Raw genomic sequence first — 18,722 nt, forward strand, 5'->3', positions numbered from 1 at the left:
GTCATGTTATTTGATTATGCGTTAAGAAATTGAAAGAGTATGAAAGGTAGTATTTGTAGATTGGTGAGCACTTTGTCTTGTTCGCAGTATTCTGCAACCTTATTTATGCCCCTTCGGCCAGGCTGCAGTACTCATACTAATTTCTACAGAGGCTGAACGAAAAGCTATATTTTGAATGTCAGATATGTAGGCAATTAGGTATGTTTTGGTGACGAAATAATCGTTACATTATAATATTTTCATCTGAACTAGACTCACACAATGTACAATGCGGTGTGATGAACAGATAGGATGCTGAACGACCATTTGCAGTCTCTTAAACCGGCATCCATCTCGGCCTAGTGCCAGATATAGCAGTTCTTTCTTCGATGCTTCTCTATATCCAGCTGCTCTTTCCATTCCTTGTAAGTGGGCCTTTCATGGGGTCGTTTTCTGGGCTTTTGTCACGCTAACAGCGATGTAAACGGTTGTGATGCTACTGATACTGTTGATAGTCCAATTTCAGCAGCAAAGCACTGCTTACAGGCGTGCTATATTTTTGCTGCAGTTAAGCGTTCATCCCGATCTCCTGTATATTTGGATTGAAAGAGTATTCACTCAGTGTTTTATTTATATTTTTATCCATTTAATACACCATAAGATAGTAGCAATCTACAGCGTAAATTGCAATGATAAGATTGCGAGATGGATATCGCTACTTCAACCACAGACTTTGAAATTCAACCGACATGATTTGTGGACTGGGATCAGGGTTTGAGAAGTAAAATAGCTTGATAAAACGTAAACATATATTTTCAAATGCACTGTAGCGTTTTTACGTACCGTACCGTACCTACAGATCTGTTTGAAATATTCGCTATCGTAACCAGTCAAGCATGTTATGACATTCTGTTTTATCGAAAATTGCGTTGTCATAAATTCTGCCTGAGTCTGGAGTCCAGGTCCACAAGCCCAAGCGGAGCGCGGCATTTTTCGTTTGTTTGGGTAATATCGCAGTTTTAATCGCGTATCTGAACTGTTTTGAACATGGTGAGTAATAGTAACATCCATATCGAATGACATAATAATGAGATATTTTATAGGGTCAAAACCAAAGTGGTGCAGGCCGATCTGGTGGAGGTAAGAAAGATGACAAAAGTAAAGAAAAGAAGAAATACGAAAAACCATTGCCAACTCGAGTCGGTAAAAAAAGGAAAAGGCAAAGAGGGCCTGATGCGGCAAATAAATTACCGAGTGGTAACCTACTGTTAATGTATGTGAATGTACCGTACCTTTAATCATCTCGATTTATTTGATGGAACAGTGACCCCACATACAAGATGTCGTCTGCGACTTCTTAAGCAAGAAAGAATTAAAGATTATCTCCTGATGGAAGAAGAATACATCAGAAATCAGGAGAGGTTGAAGCCACAGGAAGAAAAGCAGGAGGTAATAGCGGAATTTTGCCTGACAACGTTTGTCTAACATGAATTATCAATTATATAACCCCAGCAGTATGGAATCGGTCTGTAAACCAGAGTAATGGCCGTAATGACGATCTATCAATACATCTAGGCCTATACTGGCTGCCTTATATAGTTTTGTTTCAACTTTGATTTATGTTTCTAGATACAGACATAATATGTTATTGCTGTGGAATAACTTATATCAGATTAGCTTGTATGTCCATTTTTCGCATTTTAAAAAAATCAAATGTTCGCACAATTTCCATTTTCTTTCGCCCATATCTTAGACATGTTCCCACCCACTGCACAACGACGATCTGATATATATGTATTTTTTTATTGCCACGAATGAATTCATCCGCTTCTCTGCTGATTTTTACATCAATATCGAAAATATTCAAATCGCAGGAAGAAAGATCCAAAGTTGATGATCTGAGAGGATCGCCAATGTCCGTTGGGAGTTTGGAGGAAATTATCGATGAAAATCATGCGATCGTGTCTACGTCCGTTGGGTCGGAACATTATGTCAGTATTCTGTCATTCGTCGACAAGGATCAGCTAGAACCTGGATGCACGGTTTTGATGAATCATAAAGTGAGTAATTACTTCTACCGATTCGGGATTTTATCAGTATCTACACTCTTGAATTGTAAGTATCAAAGTGTATCACGTTCCTCCTAAATGATCATTTTCTGTTATATTTGCTCTTTATTATCAAGTGAACTATAGTAGACAATAGACATTTTCGGCACACCAGTGTGACTAACAAATCAATAAATGGTGCCTAATATTACTATATTGGATGGTATGTTGGGGGAACCATTCAGATTATATGGCCTGTTATTTGAGACTTGTCCGGCTTGTTGACATAAAAGTAATTAAGAAAATAACCACATGAACATTTAGTCAATAGCTGCTATTCATAATTTCCTATGTTTTGACTCGTGCAAGCATTTTGATTTAGTGACAATTGCAATATTTATTTTGGGTGTTGCACTTTTTGGTGGGAGTAATATTTCATCCCCCTTCACTCATAAACTAACATCAACTTATTATTTAATCACAGGTGCATGCGGTTGTAGGCTTCCTCAACGATGACACGGATCCATTGGTGACGGTGATGAAATTAGAGAAAGCTCCCCAAGAATCATACGCCGATATCGGCGGATTAGAATTGCAAATCACAGAAATTAAGGTAAGTTTCCACCAATACTCCATTGCTAATTCCATGTGGGAAATCCAAGGGAATTGAATATCTTGTGCCGTTGACCGACAATAATGCTTTCTCCCCAAGATATTTTAGCTTTATCACCTTTAGATTGTGGATTATTTTCGAAGTTACCAAGATAGCATCATTATATTAGGGTTTAGTCGTGGACTATATGCCATGGTTGCTATAACAATTTCAATTGAATAGTATCTTCATATTGAAATAAACCCTCATATTTTCGACTGACACTCGTCAAGGGTAATCTTTCATAAGAAATGATGCAAAGCCAGGCGCGTAGCCAGCCGAAAAATATGGGAGGGGTTTGAAATGAAGAGGGCGGGGTTTCGATTTTATAGCATCAATTCATTAGGGTTAAGTAATGCGTAAATGACGATTATACATTCGCCTCGCGTTGACGAACTTGCACGTATGATAAGCTTGCCAACGTGTCCGGAAGTGCTGTTAATTAGCGAGTCCCTGATCTCTCGCGAACTATTGAATACGCGAGCTTTCTCATCATCATCATCATCATTGGTTTATTAGCAATTTTATCAGTTCAATACACCGCATATCAACGCATATTACGTAACCTCGGCGACGATTTGCACAAGTCAAAATGACCGAGTTGTTATGGAATCTGTTCTATAATGGCACCGATTTCAGGTGGTTCAATTTCAAACCTTTCTCATCATTATAACTCAAGCATTGACACACATCTTCCGATGGTTATGTTCAAGTATCAGCGAAAATCAATCAAGTATGTACGGCAGTACATGTTTGAGGTCGATTGCGGACATTCGATGTCATTCAGTTTAGCGATGTCACTCTTTAATCACAATCGCAAATCCGCATACAATCCATCGAGAGATAGGAGCCAAAGCATGCTAGGCCTGAGACGCGATCGTTAGGCTAGCGATGATATCTTTCGTATCAGGCATATTGCGGATGCGATTGTTGTGTAAGCCAACGATGATATGGTGCGGGACAGGCAAAGCAGATGCGATTGTGCAGGCGATGGTATAGTTCGCACCGGGCCTATTGCAGATGCGGTTCTTCAAGCCAGTAGAACTAGGCTTGTTAGAGACGTGATAAATCAGGCTAGCAACGATTGCCGAGCGCGCGCCAATCGATGACTTGATTTCGCAATCATCTCAGCGAGATCGATTCTCGTTAGTTTTTGCCGTGCTGGGTGCAATCGTTGCTAGCCCGATTTATCACGTCTCTAACAGGCCTAGTTCTGCTGGCTTGAAGAACTGCATCTGCAATAGGCCCGGCCAATTGGCCGCGGCCGCGCGCAAGCCTAGCCTGGCTGTGTTGAAGGATTTTAGCAAAAAAATGTTAGCGTAGATTGAAGAATGCCGTTTGAATACAGTGTTCTTCAGATGACCTGTTGCTATTTCTTTGTTGATATTAAGCCGTCAAATTGTAAATCAAAGTTGCGTTGGCGTGTATCGGTGAATGCGTGAGATTAAGCATCCAATTGTTGAAGCATAGACCTAATAGCGTTCTAGACTTGATGAGATCGCGGACCACGCGACAATTATGAATTACGCGTCGCCAGTCAGGTGAATACTGCAATACACCCGATATTATTAAAATTGATTACGCACGTTCAGAAAAGCGACGCGACGAGTTGTAGCTACACTGTGACTGTGATTACATTATACGATACAACCAGAGTGTACTTTGAGTACCTTTGAGTACACTCTGATATAACGACCTTGCCTCCCTTGCACGTACGTGAAAAAAGCCCTCTCTCGTCTACTGTGCACACGAGAGAAGACGCGAGAAAAAAGCCATCATATCATTGCGCAAGAGCGTGCTACAAATTAGCTAGTGCTACCGACCGACGAAATATTAAAATGCATCGAGAGGGGTCTCGCGTAAATGGAAGGGGTTTCGCGTTTCAAAAGTCGGGGGTTCCGACCCCCGAAACCCCCTCCCTGGCTACGCGCCTGTGCAAAGCTCTCCTAAACCTACTTACTATTTTTCCATTAATACAAAGGGTCAAAATGAAAGTGGTTTTGCAATTTAAATCTCTGTTTCAGGAATCTGTTGAACTGCCGCTTACACATCCGGAATATTACGAAGAAATGGGCATCAGACCTCCGAAAGGAGTGATTCTTTACGGTGCGCCAGGCACAGGTAATTCGAGCGACAATTATTCTTGCTGGCCTGTTTTTAACTCACAGTGTCGCGGCTAATTCAGGCAAAACGCTTCTGGCCAAAGCTGTCGCCAACCAAACTTCAGCCACATTCTTGCGAGTTGTCGGGTCTGAGCTGATCCAGAAGTATCTCGGCGACGGTCCAAAACTCGTCAGGGAATTGTTTCGCGTTGCAGAGGAGCACGCTCCTTCTATTGTGTTCATTGATGAAATTGATGCAATTGGAACGAAACGGTGAGTTGCTATGTTTTATTTTCAAGTGCTGACTTGAAAAATAAAGTCGAAATAACACGATATGAGCAGTACGAGGCAACCAAGTACGAAAAAATGTGGACAAATCTTATAAATAAGTTCAACCCTGCTCTGTAAGCTGTCCTGTATTGCCATATTATACTGTCAGGATACATGTCAATATTCTGAATTAGTAGCTTTACCCACGCGTGCACTGACGTATATATTATATGGTTATTATTACAAGGCTTCTGTTTTCGAAAATCCTTCAACAAAGTCTGAAATGTTGTAACATGTACAAAAATGCAGTTACGAGTCCAACTCCGGAGGGGAAAGGGAAATTCAAAGGACCATGTTGGAATTGTTGAATCAACTCGACGGTTTCGACTCTCGGGGGGACGTCAAGGTTATTATGGCCACGAACCGTATCGACTCGCTCGACCCCGCTCTTATCCGACCAGGTGAGATCAACGTAGGACCAAGCCGTGCTGTCAGATTTCTGCAGTGGTGGTATTCAACAAAACACTGGTATATCTTTGGATTAAGCAATAGGTTATCTCGGTTCGCAAGTCGCGATGATTTTATACTAGTTTTGCGCAACAGTGTTTGAGGCTGAACTGCTTCTTTTTTGATGTATCAAGTAGAAACACAGGTACTGAAAATTTCTACTCATAATTTCTGCATTACTTCTACATGTATTCGATCATCAGGGGCGTAGACAGGGGGTAGAATTGAAGAACGTTCTACCCCCTTCCAGGCTCGATTCTATCCCAAAAATCCCAAGTCAACGCTATTGCTATAATAACATTTCTTCACGATATCGCCTAATTTCAATTTGCTGCGCGCGACGCCGATCGCCGACGCTGATTACATGCCTTTTTCTCGTCGATCTCTCGTCTACGGAAGCGCGTCTATGCAAGCGTGAAAGGGGCATTGTTACATTTTTCTCTCGGCGAGGGTAAGCGATCAGCTCAATCCCTTTATTCTGAATGCAGTCGTTGAGCAATAATAACATTTGTCGCGTCGTTCACGCGTTGTTTTCTCATCAACAGTTCATTGTAAACGATAAAGAACATTAATAACATGAAAATAACAACTTATAAGTGAATGAAATCATGTTTTAAAGCAATCGCATCTGATTCGTGCTTTGCCGAACTCAAGCCTGTTCCCCAAAACAGCGTGAAGACACAATACATTCGATTCGCATTTTATTTTTGATGCCATTGTTGTGCATTGTCTTGACCTCAATGACCATCTATACGTCATATTAGATTATGCCTTTCGTGATCGGTATCCCACCGGGACGCATTCAGCCTTCAATGGCCGCGCCGAAACTTGATTGAGATTCCCTCGCTTTGCGAATAAGTCATTATTCACACGCCGGTACAATTAGTATATGCGGCTTTATGCGCCATGTTCGAAATGAATGGAATTAAAACGCCGAGAAGACGTTACTCTTACACGCGAATTGAATCATGTCAAAATTCATGAAGATATAACAGATTCTGCGCTGTATAGATTGTTCGTCGTGAAATGTTGTTCTTGTATTGTTTCAAGGTCGATTACTTATTTGAATGCAAATGAGATCTCCTGCACTGTCACAGGATGAGCGCGTGCGCATCGTAACATGATCCCCGTGCAAGCTGTTGATTGCTAACTCGCTTTCAGTGGTTAGATCCGCCAATTAGTTACGCTTTCAAAAGCGTACGGAATACAGAAGTCGCTATCGCTAAAGGTATGACGCATAGAGGCTCATTCTGCCCCCTTTATACAGTTCTACCCCCTTTTTATCTCGGCTGGCTACGCCCCTGTCGATCATCATCGATGATTTTCCCACCTCCGGATTCTTACCGAATCGAGCGATTTACACAATTGAGTTATTGTTATAATAGGCCTATGCGAGTTTGAAAATGTACAATGGTGATCTCCATTTGCAGGAAGAATTGATAGAAAAATCGAATTTCCGATGCCCGACGAAAAGACAAAACGCCGCATATTCACGATTCACACAGCACGCATGACGCTCAGCGACGATGTCAATATCGACGAGTACATCCAAGCAAAAGATGACCTGTCTGGCGCAGATATAAAGGCGAGTTGAACGTTTGATGCAGGCTACATATCACATACGGTTCTCGAATAATGTAGCCTACTGGTCACATTTATCACGTTTCGTCAACGTCTTGATAGATTGATGTGAAGTTGCCTGAATATGGTGTTGAGCTAATTCTTCGTGCATTTTTTAATATGCTGATCGGCTATTTTTTGTGCAGGCTATTTGCACCGAAGCCGGGCTTCTGGCTTTACGAGAAAGAAGGATGAAAGTGACCAGTGAAGATTTCAAGAAGTCGAAAGAGAACGTGTTGTATCGCAAGAACGAAGGAACTCCAGAAGGATTGTACATGTAATGCAATGCTCAGTTACCTTGGACAGTGGACAATAAATTTTTGGGGAATATATGAAAAATACTGTTGATAATTCCCATGGAATGAGATGGTGGTAGGGCGTTGGCTTCATGATCGTCCGAGCAACTTGCTTGATATACCGACATCCCTGCTAGGCGGTAAGCATAATGGGTTGTGTGGAGGAGAATGGTGATGCTGACAAGAAAACCGAGCTGTGGAGTCTGCTCACTAACTTCAAACACGCAGAGTTCTGATATTTTTGTATAACAGCTTTGTGTCCTAGTCGCATGGTTTCCAGAACAATTGGCTGCATTGAAGTTGTTCTCATCGTGAAAGTTTTTATTACTATGCTGAATGTAACAACACTCCTGGGCATGAATGGTTCCCAAACACTATTCAAAATGGCTGTTCAGAGTCCAGTGCTAACTTGCAGATAGGAAGGTATGGGTCGAGATCATAAAAGCAGCTATTACGAACTAATCGATCTCATAATTCCGAGTCCTGGATAGTCTCTAATCTAGTAAGCATTCATTATCCACAGCATCGATTGTTGCTTGCAAATAATTTGTATTGAAAAGAGCAATAGAGAGAAGTTCTATTTTCCATAATCGTCCGGGATAGTTAGTCCAACTGAGTTAGCGGCTTGCTCTGGTGTCTTCTCGCCAGAGCCTTTGAATTTAACAAGCAGTTCATCGAGTTCCCTCGTGCTCCGTAAAAGGCACCAGTAAGTGGCGGCGTCGTGTTTCGCCTCCTCAGTCGCTCTGCAGTATCTCGATGACGTGACTTGGTTCTCTCGATACTTATCCAGAACAAATTTACATCTTTCCGATTTAATGCCACTGCTCGACGCCCGGCATACCTCTCGCAATAAACTATGACAAACGTGTCTAGCCGGTAACCGGAGGGTCATCGCCGGAATTTATTACGGAATCTATACAAAACACCAAAGACACGGGTAAGTCACGGAAGACAGACCTACCTACTCCCGCATTGAGAATGCATTTCTTGAAAATACTACAACAGCATAGCAATTCTACGGATTGTGGTCGATTTCCATGTAGACGAAGCAGTTGAAAGAACAATATGGTCTCTCACAATTTTTAGGTTGGGTTATAAACAGGGCTGGACAGAATGATTCGAGTTGAATATTACTTTCGGACCGTGGAAGCCTTGAAACCAGGATTGGCCATGTAGTAGAGCTACGCAGGTTAGTGGAAATGAAATTTCTATCAACCGGTGAGTAAGCGACCCACACCACAGCATTGTCACAGAGTGAAATGAAATAGGTATGTTCGAAAAAATAACAAATTATCTTCGATGTGATGTAGAAATGACACTATTTTCTTTGAGGACGTATAAAAGTGACATATTTGAACTTTCCATGTCATTCATATTCTTATGATGACAGAATGAGTGACAGTCAAATAGTCGACCCAAGCTTATCACTCAATTCACTCAGGTATTTAATTTGGCCCAGCCACAGTTATAAAGTTATTATTGCCATAAACGCAATACCAAAATTTGCAGTACAACGAAAAACGGTATGAATCGGTAGCGCTGCCATCAAAACCTGGATCAGAAGTACTTGAAAACGCCGTCAAAATGATTGTTCAACAGAAACGCAATTGGTTCACCAGAAAACTGTGCTTGTACACGGGTCAGCAAATATCTTAAAAATATTTCCCCAGCCTTTGTGGGTTTTGCGATGGATAGTATGTTTGCGACCTGCGTTCAGAGTTGAACTGCGCCTGTGAAGTCCCCGGCATTGGCGGAGGCATCAGAGGCATTGGAGGCGGACCCGGTCCCATCAGGGGTGGTGGCATCACCCTTTGCGGTCCAAATGTTCCAGGGGGCGGTGGTTCATCAGGATGGGGCCTTTTCTTGCCTCTCGGACCTCCTTTGAGGATATCTTCCGGCATCGGCAGAGCTCCAGGAAGACCAGGGACAGGGGGTAAGGATATTTCTTTTTCTTCAGATTTTGAAGTGAGTGCCCTAGACGAGCCTTGTGATCTGCCCCATCTTATGGCCAGCTTTTTTCCCTTGATTACTAATTTTCCGAGACTCTTTTCAGCTGCTAAAGTAGCTTCGGACCGTTTTGTAAACTGGACAAACGCACAGCTTTGCTTGGAAGCAATATGAATCGATCTAATTTCACCAAATTGATAAAAGTGATCACGAAGGTCCTGCTCATTGATTTCTTCCGTGACACCACCAATGTACAAGGTCGTTATTGTTTTGTCTTCGGGTGCAACAAGGGTAATGTCCGGGCAATTTGCGGCTCTCTTCATGAGCTTGTCCGCAACTGGGTCATTAACACCGTAATATCGATCCTTGATGTTTTGATCCGATAATGGATCGTCTGGATCTGTTGGTGTTTCATGACGATAGGGACATTCTTCTCCACGTTTACATTCGCCTTTGACCCAGAAGGAACATATATGGGGCATGTTTCGTTTATAATAGGGAGTATTTCGTGCTAGACGAGAAAGTAAGTCATTAGCAGCCTGAGCTTTGGCTATTTCACCAACTGGCGTGGTTCCATCCGTATTCGCAATGGCCCTTTCCATATTCTGTGTGTAGTATTCTTTGTTTACATCCGACTTGGGCAGATCCTCAATCATACCCAGGGCTTGGTCACGGACCTGGACAGGCAAACCGTATTCCAAGTCGAGAAGGCAGGTTTGACAAGTGTTTTTCAATTTGGAGCAAGTCTGACATATTTCAGTTTTCTTGAATCGCATCCGCGCTCCGGGACACCATCGGAAAGTCGTAAACGGTCTGTCACAAATCTTACATTCCTGTCCGAACTTTTCTTTCATCATACGAATGTATGGATTGTCCCCGAGACATGTCTGGCACAGAATGGGGAAATCAGCTTCCTCCCAGTTTTGTCTGTTATACCTGTTTGCTCCTAGAGACGTTGCCATTATGTCAGCAGATACCTTATCTATATAGTACTAAACAATGAGTCCGATTTCGGCTTAAGACGAGACTTTCTATAATATCGCTGTTATAACAATCGTAGCGGACGTAGAGTAAAGCACGGTTGGGTCAGAGATATAAAGGCTGTGAAATTGTAACAGCAATAGCGCCTCTGGCGTTGCATCATCGAGCCACAAGCCATTTCGTTATGTAGTGGCAATACGAAGCGAAGCCACTTAGCGAAGCAAAAACTAGTCATGTGGTCAAATGTAGTCAAACATGGGCTCCATAATAAGATACAACAAAAAGTCACCTTTTGATGCAAGAGAGTATGGTTATGGTTATCGGTCAGAAGACGAAATCATAGATATGTTGATTCTTTTTTTTTAATTTAAATGATTACAAGATTGCTTACTCTGCCACCAAGATATTTTTCGAAATTACTGCACAATCTAAGTCATCGAAATCGCCTGCCGATACATTCAGCTCATTTTTTTCGCTTCCTTTTATGTTATCCTTTCTTAAATCCAGTGTGAAGGCCTCTTATTTATATGCTGTAGGCTAAGGTTGGTGTCTCCTGTCTAATTAAAGGACTATTCAAAGTCGTTTCGGCACCCTCCTATCTTTTCATTATGTCGCAATATTGCGGTGTACTGATTTGATAATTGTCATCATGAAATGATGACAATGTTAGTATACATACCTAATGAGAAAATACATAAATAATCACGTAAAATTGATTAGTAACTAATAAATGAAGGTGAAAAACACGCATCCGTGCGAGCGATTGGGTTCACACGAAAATCATTGAAGGGAAACCAACCCACTGTTGTCAACATCACTCATCAGAGTTTGAAGATGACGTGTGCTGCCGACTGCGGAATCGGAGCGGTGCAAAGAAAATAAACAAAACCTGCTCCACGTCTGCACCCCCCCCCCCTCCGTCTTTTTGGGTTGCTAACACGGTTGATATTTGGTAATGGCTTTACGGCACGTTATCACAGTTCTATGCATCGTTTACCTAGTCCCACTTGTGCTAACCGTGCTTGATGACACTGTCAAATATTCCTTGAGCTGGCCAGGAAAAGAATTCGATCTTAAGGTACGCTTTACTACTGCATTTTATTTTGTGTGATGAATCTTGTAAATCTTACTGAAAAACACCTTATTTCAGGACTTTGCGGGTGAACAATATAATGAGCCTGAAACGCTAAAAATTAAGACTCAGAACAATGAAGAATATGAATGCATGATTCCAACATATCTCAAAGAAAAGGTAACAACAATTGCCTGCCCTGTTACTTGTGAATTATGATCAGTCAGTTATGTAAAGAATGGAATAGTATATATAGCCTATAGGCTATCTTTATTTTCCTTTCTGGAAATGTTTACATATAGAAAGTCTTGCGGCTGGGGCTGGGAATGCATCATGCCAATAATGTAGAATGTGCAACAATTACTAAGAAACCTCATTTTTTAGGTAGGCTACTTGAGCTGTGTGTAGGCAATTGCTTAGGAAAATGCAACTATGTTTATGTTCTAATAATTCGGTAAATAATTTTGGAAAGAGCGATTTTTTAAATTGATCATTTGCAGGGTTGTAATGTCTCAACATGAAAATATAACTTTCCGAGTCGTAGATTTAATTGACATTTGATTCCACTCAATTCAACTGCTAGCCTATTACTTCAGTCATTAATCGCGACTCGGCCAGGTCATATAATGATTTCTGATATTCTGTATGATTTGGTTCGAGATTCATGTCATATATTTTGATCGACTTTTGCCTGGCTTTTGTACCGTATGTTTTCAGTCGGCCTGTATGACTTCTGAAGGCAATTGTTAATGTTGTCGCTGGTGCTTAGGTAGGCCTATTACTGGCTGGTTGAGTTGCAATTGATTGTACTTGCATTGCTATCGGCTTTTCATCAATAAGCCAAAGTGTAAAATAAATTAGGGCTCATATTGGCTGATATATTATACAGTGATTGTTGCCAGAATTGATTCATAAAGGATGACTCAAAGATGACTTGTAATAGAAAACTTTGACTCGAGTCGAAGGTCAAAATTTGAGAATGACTTGTAAACTTGAAAGGTCGTGACTTGTTAATCTCCCTTGCTATTTGTTGCAACCACATTCACGGAGCATCCTTTATTTCATCAAATTGCAATCAATTTAATTACCGCATGTTGAGTAAGGCGATGCCATGCTATTTGCGGTTAAAAATGACACCGTCGTCGACGTTGGTTTTAACAAAATCAAACACACAGGTACACTTATTTTGTAGAGTGATGAAGAAGAATACAATGAAGCAACACCTCCGTCTAAACTTCTCTCGCCGTTGCTCAAAAAGAACACATGCACCTACAGATTGGGGCTATACTGGCAGTATGAAATCTGTCACGGAAAGCATATAAGACAATTTCATGAAGATAAAATCGCTGGCGGGGTGAGTTTATTGGCAATCGTGAAACTGTAACATCAGTTAACTGAGATCCACTCATTCAATAACGATAGTCAAGTTTGGTTTTGGCATGTACTCGGCAACTTTAGTACATAGGAGGCTTAACTAGCGCACTCCGCACAATTCTATTTGCAAGCATCATTTCAATGTGCGTGTGCGGGTCTTAGTGTGGCCATTATTGAAGAAAAATACATCATTTTTTAAAAATGAATAATAAGAGTACAGATACAACAATGCTTGCAGCTGCAGACGAGAGTAGTTTTTTGTGTTATGCTATATAGGCCTGTAGCGCCTTACATTCAGAGACTGTAGTCAAATTAGTCAGGGTTGATGCTGAAGTTAAAGTAGAAGTGACATCAAGTATTAGCAGAGATCGTGATTTCCAAGACGTTTTAAAAGTACTTCAGGTCGATGTCAAAAATCATGATCCGAGAAGTAGTCCGTCAGTTGTTCTGTAAGTAGATTTGGTCAAGGTGTCACATAATATGTTTAACAGTTAGTCAGAAGCCATCACTTACGTCACACAAAGTCCATACCATATTGGCAACTTATTGCACTACAGCTAGGCGCAATTTTGGAAAATGAGTTCTACAAACTTGAACACCCGGGACACCAGGGTTGTAATGACTCGAGTCATGACCCGACTCGAGTCGCGATTTTTTGGTGACTCGACTTGACTCGACTCGAGTCAATTTCCGTATTGACTCGACTTGTACTCGAGTCATTGCGCATGACTCGGACCAAGTCATATGACTCGAGACTGGGTCCACCAAGACAGGCATTTCGTTGTAATTTTGAAGAATAGTGAAGTTGTCACAGTAGTACCGTATTATTTCGTTTATCAGTCCTGGTGCTTGAAAATGCTACCAGAAACTGTTAAAAATGAGGAAATTAATATATTATGAATGCGAAGCATTCGATGTCATCGAGCAACGTTGTAAAAAAATGGGTTTCATATGACATTAACTTGGAACTGCACAGTCAACACAATGACTTGGACTCGGACTCGAGTCAAAACACTATGACTCGGACTCGACACTCTACTCCATGACTTGGATTCAGACTTGACTCAGTGGTGAATTGAAAATGACTCGACTTGACTCGAGTCAAAACTGTTAAAGTCAGATTGACTTGTGACTCGGAACCTTGTGACTTGGTTACAGCCCTGCAGAACACGTAAAAACTAGATACTTCTAGTTTAGGTGGAATTAGTCTTACAAAATCTGTCTTCATAATATTATACACATTGTACAGAACTTTTCCCAATTACTACAGAGTACCTTTTTTAGGGCACCAAACTGCAAGAATACTTTCTTGGTTACTTCAAAGACGCTGTCGACGAGAATGGAGTGCTCGAGGGTTTGAAACCCGACCCGAAGACATCGGACGAAATCCCCACAAGGAAATTTGACGGAGTTACGACCCCGTACTATGAACTGGAAATGACGAGTGGAACTCCGTGTGATTTAATGGTATGGCTGTGAAGTATTTTCCCGCACAGATACTTGATCAATTTGTGATATCATGTTAGGGTGGTACTAAGAGGAAGACCCGTGTGTTGTATATATGTGATCCTAGCTCGGCAAATGGGATGATATCAGTTGTCGAGACAAGTTCTTGTGAATATGAAGTCGTGGTGGCCACACCATTGCTGTGTGCGAATCCATTTTACAGGTCTGTATCATCTTGAATTATATTTTCAATACTACGGGTTGGAATTGAGCCGAAATTGGTGTGCACTGTGCAGTGTTTCTTTAGATAACCTTACAATTTTATCAAGTAGCCAGTAAAAGTTTTAAAAAAATAGGTATTTTTGAACAGCCCAACCGTACGGCTACGGATGGTCAGTAACAGAGTACTTCTACTTTTTCAGAGCACTCTATGTTTTACCGATACCTTCACTTTACTTCAACTACTTATATTCTACATTTTGGGTTTGAAAAGTAGATACTAGTTTTGTGGTAAGCTTTCATGGATGAAATTGTCATAAGAACCGTGTATAATGACCTCTGTATCATGGTAACTAAATATACTTTTGAAGATGGTACCTGTTTGTTGTTTCATTGTTCGTTGCATTAGTCGCGAAGATGTATACAGCAATTTCAAAAGCAACCACCTCCGATTAACTGAAAATTATGCGACCCCTCCTCCAAATCCCCTTTTTGTAACTACACAGGCCTACTTGAGTAATTTGTAGACCTTATCATTTTTGACTTACGATTGAAGTAATTTCGACGTATCTTGGAAATTACTACTTCTACCTGTAATTGAATGGAAGATTCCAGTTCTACTTCTACTTAAGTATCAAAGCTAACTTACTTTCACCACCTCTGTGTATCGTCACATGTTTTATTCCTAGGGTCAAAAGCGACGATGTGAATGAAATCTTCTGCAGTCCGCTCGGTGACACACCCGCGAAGCCACATGCTCTCGTGATGGAAGAAAAGAAAGACCGGGTAATTTAACTCAAGACTCGCGCCTTGTGCTGGTTTGAAGAATTTATAATTAATTGATTTTCAAATTGCAATGTTCAAAGTGCAATAATCCTAATTTTTAGGCCCACTCGTGTATAGAGGTTAGATTGTTATGAACCGCAGATAATCATTTCACGTAACTGAGTGGATGGAAACCGGGGTAATGTTCGTCAAAATGAAAAAATGTATCGATATGTACAGGCAAATTAGGAAATGGTCGATTTGAAACACCGCACAGAATGACGTCACCATGTATCTCCAAAACTGTAGCTCTAGTAGACAGGATGTCTTAACTTAATTAAATCATCAAGTTTAGTTTTATATGTATAAGGCGCATTGTATCCAATTCTGGGAAGAGACTTTAAATGCAGAATGTATGTCTTACACACGGGTAATGAATATAAATGAAATGTGTCCATTCCGTATACTTATTTAATACTAGTAAATCCACTATAACCACTTCACCTACATTTGACTGCGATTTCATTGAACGCTACCACGTTCAGGTGCAGCCTTCCAGAGAACGCCGAGAAGTTGTGGTGGATAGGGCAGACGAGATCAGCTCAGACGCCGTCAAGGACGACTATCGCAGACTCGAAAACACTCAGATTTCTTCACAAACAGACAAAATGGTGCTGCGTCAATTTTTGAAAGGTGAATTTTGTCTGACAGGTGTAAGTTTGACCGGTGCTTTTACAGCGCATACAGTGTTCTAATCGGAATTATGTCGTGCAGAACTCTGGGTGGTGGAGCTATGAATTTTGCTACGGGAAGTACGTCAAGCAATATCACATCGTAAGTTATAAACTTAGCAGTTGTGCTGTACACGTCAATTTGAGTACGGGCATTAGGTAACCCTACAACTAAAAATTATTCTATCAACGTGAATGAATTTCGTTACTGTAAGCTTCATTTTCACATGAGGCTGTATCATGGATATGATTATGAAAGACGAAATTATATTTGATGATCAGGAGCTGGCATTATTTTATGTTATATGCACCAAAAAATGTATTTTCACTTTTGGTGGTCATGCATAAGAGGTACGCTACCAGAGTTGTAACCAAGTCACAAGGTTCCGAGTAACAAGTCAATCTCATTTGAATTTATAGTTTTGACTGGAGTCCGAGTGATTGTGTTCTCTGTTCAGTTTCGAGGTCAATCTGGTGCAACCCAATTTATTCAACTCTGCTGTGGTGATATAGAATGACTCGCATTCATAATATCGTGATTCCCCTCGATCCCAACATATTCTGGCCATATTTTCCAAGTATCAAGACTGATAGGCGAAATAACAATGTGGTGACTTACCTATTCTTCGGAAGTTACAATGAAATATCTGTCTTGGCTGTCCTAGTGTCGAGTCATATGACTTGTTCCAGCCGTGCACTATGACTCGAGTACAAGGCGAGTCAGTACACACAATGATTAGGACTCGATTACTCGACTCGAAGCATATTACTCGACTTGCAATTGAATTAATTAAGTACTCGATTTTGCCCAGCGTTATTTTGAAGTGATAAAAATTGCTGATATCAATATATATTAGGATAAAGTGAGTGGCCGTACTGTGATCATGGTGGGGATATGGGACGAAGATGCGCATCTGAAATGGGCAAAGACAAGAACAGCGAGACACGTGAAGGGAGTTCTTAACGATAATGAAGGTGAAGTAGAGAATCAGGTACCGTCGACTTTTCCTGTGTTTTTGACGTTGTTGGTGTTTAATTAAGAGTTGATCAGTAATGAAGTACTACTTTTTCGCGGCACGAATGTCGGTTTTGCGGGCTTGCACAACTTCCAATTCGACTGTTTTTGATGGCAGACTACTTGCTTTGTAGAATTTTAGATTTTGTCAAATAGAGAGTAGTATTTGCATAGGTCTTCATCATGCTTACGAGTGAAATTGTCATAGCAACAGGGAGATGTAGCCCCGTGTCACGGTAACAATAATATAGGTGCGGTTTTCGAAATTATAATCTGAAGAGTTTCTTGGAGGTACAGAACTTCACTATGCAACTGAACCTGACTATTTTCGGCCGAAAATCTTCAGCAATGTTTTTTCCAGTCCTCTTTACAGTGTCAGCCGAAAATATTCGGATTCATTCCAATATGAATATACTTTTCCATTATAATGATATAATCTGTGCTGATTTTCGTCAATCAATCATCGAATCTATCCATGTACTGCGTTTCTCTTGATCTAATCGAATACTGTCAAAAGTATTTTGCTTCAAAAACTGTTGAAGTATAAACCCACTTGAGTATTTCACAGTAGAAATACTTCATTTCCGCCTACCTCTTGAGTTTGAGTGGTGCAGAGTGCCTTTTCCCCACCCTCTGGTGACCGCACTGGCACTTGGGTACAGAATTCACGTCGCCCTCATATCATTCAGGTCAACATGGTGGAACATTTTTATCATAAAGGCGATTTCTGCGAAGCTGCGAATAAGCCACGCGAAGTCGTAGTGCGTCTCAAGTGTAAACAGAGCGGCAGCAAGCATTCTGTTGCTATTTATCTCAGGGAGCCGTCAACATGCAGCTATATTTTAGGGGTAGGTAGATCTTGTAATGCATACTTGCGATACGGTAACTATTTTCGTGTTATGATGCAGGTGGAGTCTCCAATCATATGCGACTTATTGGAGACGGCGGATCAAAACGGCCTATTCCACGGGGATGTATAATGTTATGCGCCCTTCTGCTCTCGAAATACCATAGGTGTTGTTAGTGGTCGAGTTCAGAAAAATGCAGCTGGCCTGGTCAGACGGTCTGCTGTGCACTCGATGCGGTTTGCAGAAAATGGCGATATGACCTCTCTGGATGAAAAACGTTTTATAACGATATGAAATGCATGTTTCGCTTGTTGAAATGAAATCGTCATCGTCTAATGACTTCTTTTATATCTAGTACACCGTATTTAACCGTTTGCGGTTGACATAGCTTTGAATAAAATTACTATTTATTAGGAAGACTAGTTACGTTGCCCTCTAACATTCAAGTTAGTCGCAGAACTAAGCAATTCTGGGATCGTATCATGACGCCTGGACTACATGGCCTTCTATATCGATTTGTCGAATACATCTCAAGTTCATCGATATATTCGTGCGCAGCTGGATATGAGTGGTTGTGGGCATTGTGTCGTAGCACAGAAGTCGACCAGTGCCGAAGTTCAATGGTAGGGAAAGATGGGGTACTATGGGACATTATGAATATTTTCGCTGTTTTCTTGAATTAAGCACCGGAAGAGTATACATCGCTTCGATGAGTTAGTCTTGTCATATTAACCACATTCCTCGTGTCTTTTTTTCAAACGTATAACCATGTCGTAGTTGCGTATATACTTCCGAAAAGCATGTAGTAGGAACGCTTTGAAGTGACTGGAACCCTGGAAATCCTCGTCGG

General features: G+C 41.1%; 3 protein-coding genes across 3 annotated transcripts; 2 read left to right on the forward strand and 1 right to left on the reverse strand.

Moving 5' to 3' along the window:
- The first annotated feature begins 871 nt into the window (after nucleotides 1-871).
- Nucleotides 872-7,517, forward strand: LOC145450735 (26S proteasome regulatory subunit 4). The gene is made up of 10 exons (XM_080329240.1): nucleotides 872-1,029; nucleotides 1,083-1,236; nucleotides 1,304-1,428; nucleotides 1,854-2,039; nucleotides 2,512-2,640; nucleotides 4,704-4,800; nucleotides 4,865-5,054; nucleotides 5,361-5,512; nucleotides 6,989-7,143; nucleotides 7,325-7,517. The coding sequence occupies exons 1-10, from the start codon at nucleotides 1,027-1,029 to the stop codon at nucleotides 7,457-7,459; spliced, it is 1,326 nt and encodes a 441-aa protein (XP_080185366.1). The 5' UTR covers nucleotides 872-1,026; the 3' UTR covers nucleotides 7,460-7,517.
- A 1,364-nt stretch (nucleotides 7,518-8,881) lies between these two features.
- Nucleotides 8,882-10,532, reverse strand: LOC145450733 (pre-mRNA-splicing factor RBM22-like). Its single transcript, XM_080329238.1, has one exon. It carries the CDS (start codon nucleotides 10,381-10,383, stop codon nucleotides 9,127-9,129), a length of 1,257 nt encoding a protein of 418 aa, XP_080185364.1. The 5' UTR covers nucleotides 10,384-10,532; the 3' UTR covers nucleotides 8,882-9,126.
- A 680-nt stretch (nucleotides 10,533-11,212) lies between these two features.
- On the forward strand, nucleotides 11,213-18,417 carry LOC145450732 (endoplasmic reticulum lectin 1-like). Its single transcript, XM_080329237.1, has 11 exons — nucleotides 11,213-11,480; nucleotides 11,553-11,654; nucleotides 12,667-12,828; nucleotides 14,133-14,315; nucleotides 14,375-14,517; nucleotides 15,203-15,299; nucleotides 15,824-15,991; nucleotides 16,053-16,112; nucleotides 16,867-17,001; nucleotides 17,714-17,872; nucleotides 17,933-18,417. The coding sequence occupies exons 1-11, from the start codon at nucleotides 11,358-11,360 to the stop codon at nucleotides 18,002-18,004; spliced, it is 1,404 nt and encodes a 467-aa protein (XP_080185363.1). The 5' UTR covers nucleotides 11,213-11,357; the 3' UTR covers nucleotides 18,005-18,417.
- Nucleotides 18,418-18,722: the final 305 nt, after the last annotated feature.

This window comes from Botryllus schlosseri, chromosome 11 (assembly GCF_051294905.1).
Source record: "Botryllus schlosseri isolate E-star chromosome 11, Bs_hap1, whole genome shotgun sequence".
Lineage (NCBI taxonomy): Eukaryota > Metazoa > Chordata > Ascidiacea > Stolidobranchia > Styelidae > Botryllus > Botryllus schlosseri.

Excerpts from the sequence above, each read along its gene's own strand:
- LOC145450735 (XM_080329240.1), top strand. Across the intron at positions 1,237-1,303 it reads GGCAAATAAATTACCGAGTG|TGACCCCACATACAAGATGT; the intron begins GTAACCTACTGT and ends TTGATGGAACAG. Across the intron at positions 2,040-2,511 it reads CGGTTTTGATGAATCATAAA|GTGCATGCGGTTGTAGGCTT; the intron begins GTGAGTAATTAC and ends ATTTAATCACAG.
- LOC145450733 (XM_080329238.1), bottom strand. The coding sequence starts at position 10,383 with ATGGCAACGTCTCTAGGAGCAAACAGGTATAACAGACAAAACTGGGAG.
- LOC145450732 (XM_080329237.1), top strand. The coding sequence starts at position 11,358 with ATGGCTTTACGGCACGTTATCACAGTTCTATGCATCGTTTACCTAGTC. Across the intron at positions 11,655-12,666 it reads CAACATATCTCAAAGAAAAG|AGTGATGAAGAAGAATACAA; the intron begins GTAACAACAATT and ends CTTATTTTGTAG. Across the intron at positions 12,829-14,132 it reads AAGATAAAATCGCTGGCGGG|GGCACCAAACTGCAAGAATA; the intron begins GTGAGTTTATTG and ends TACCTTTTTTAG.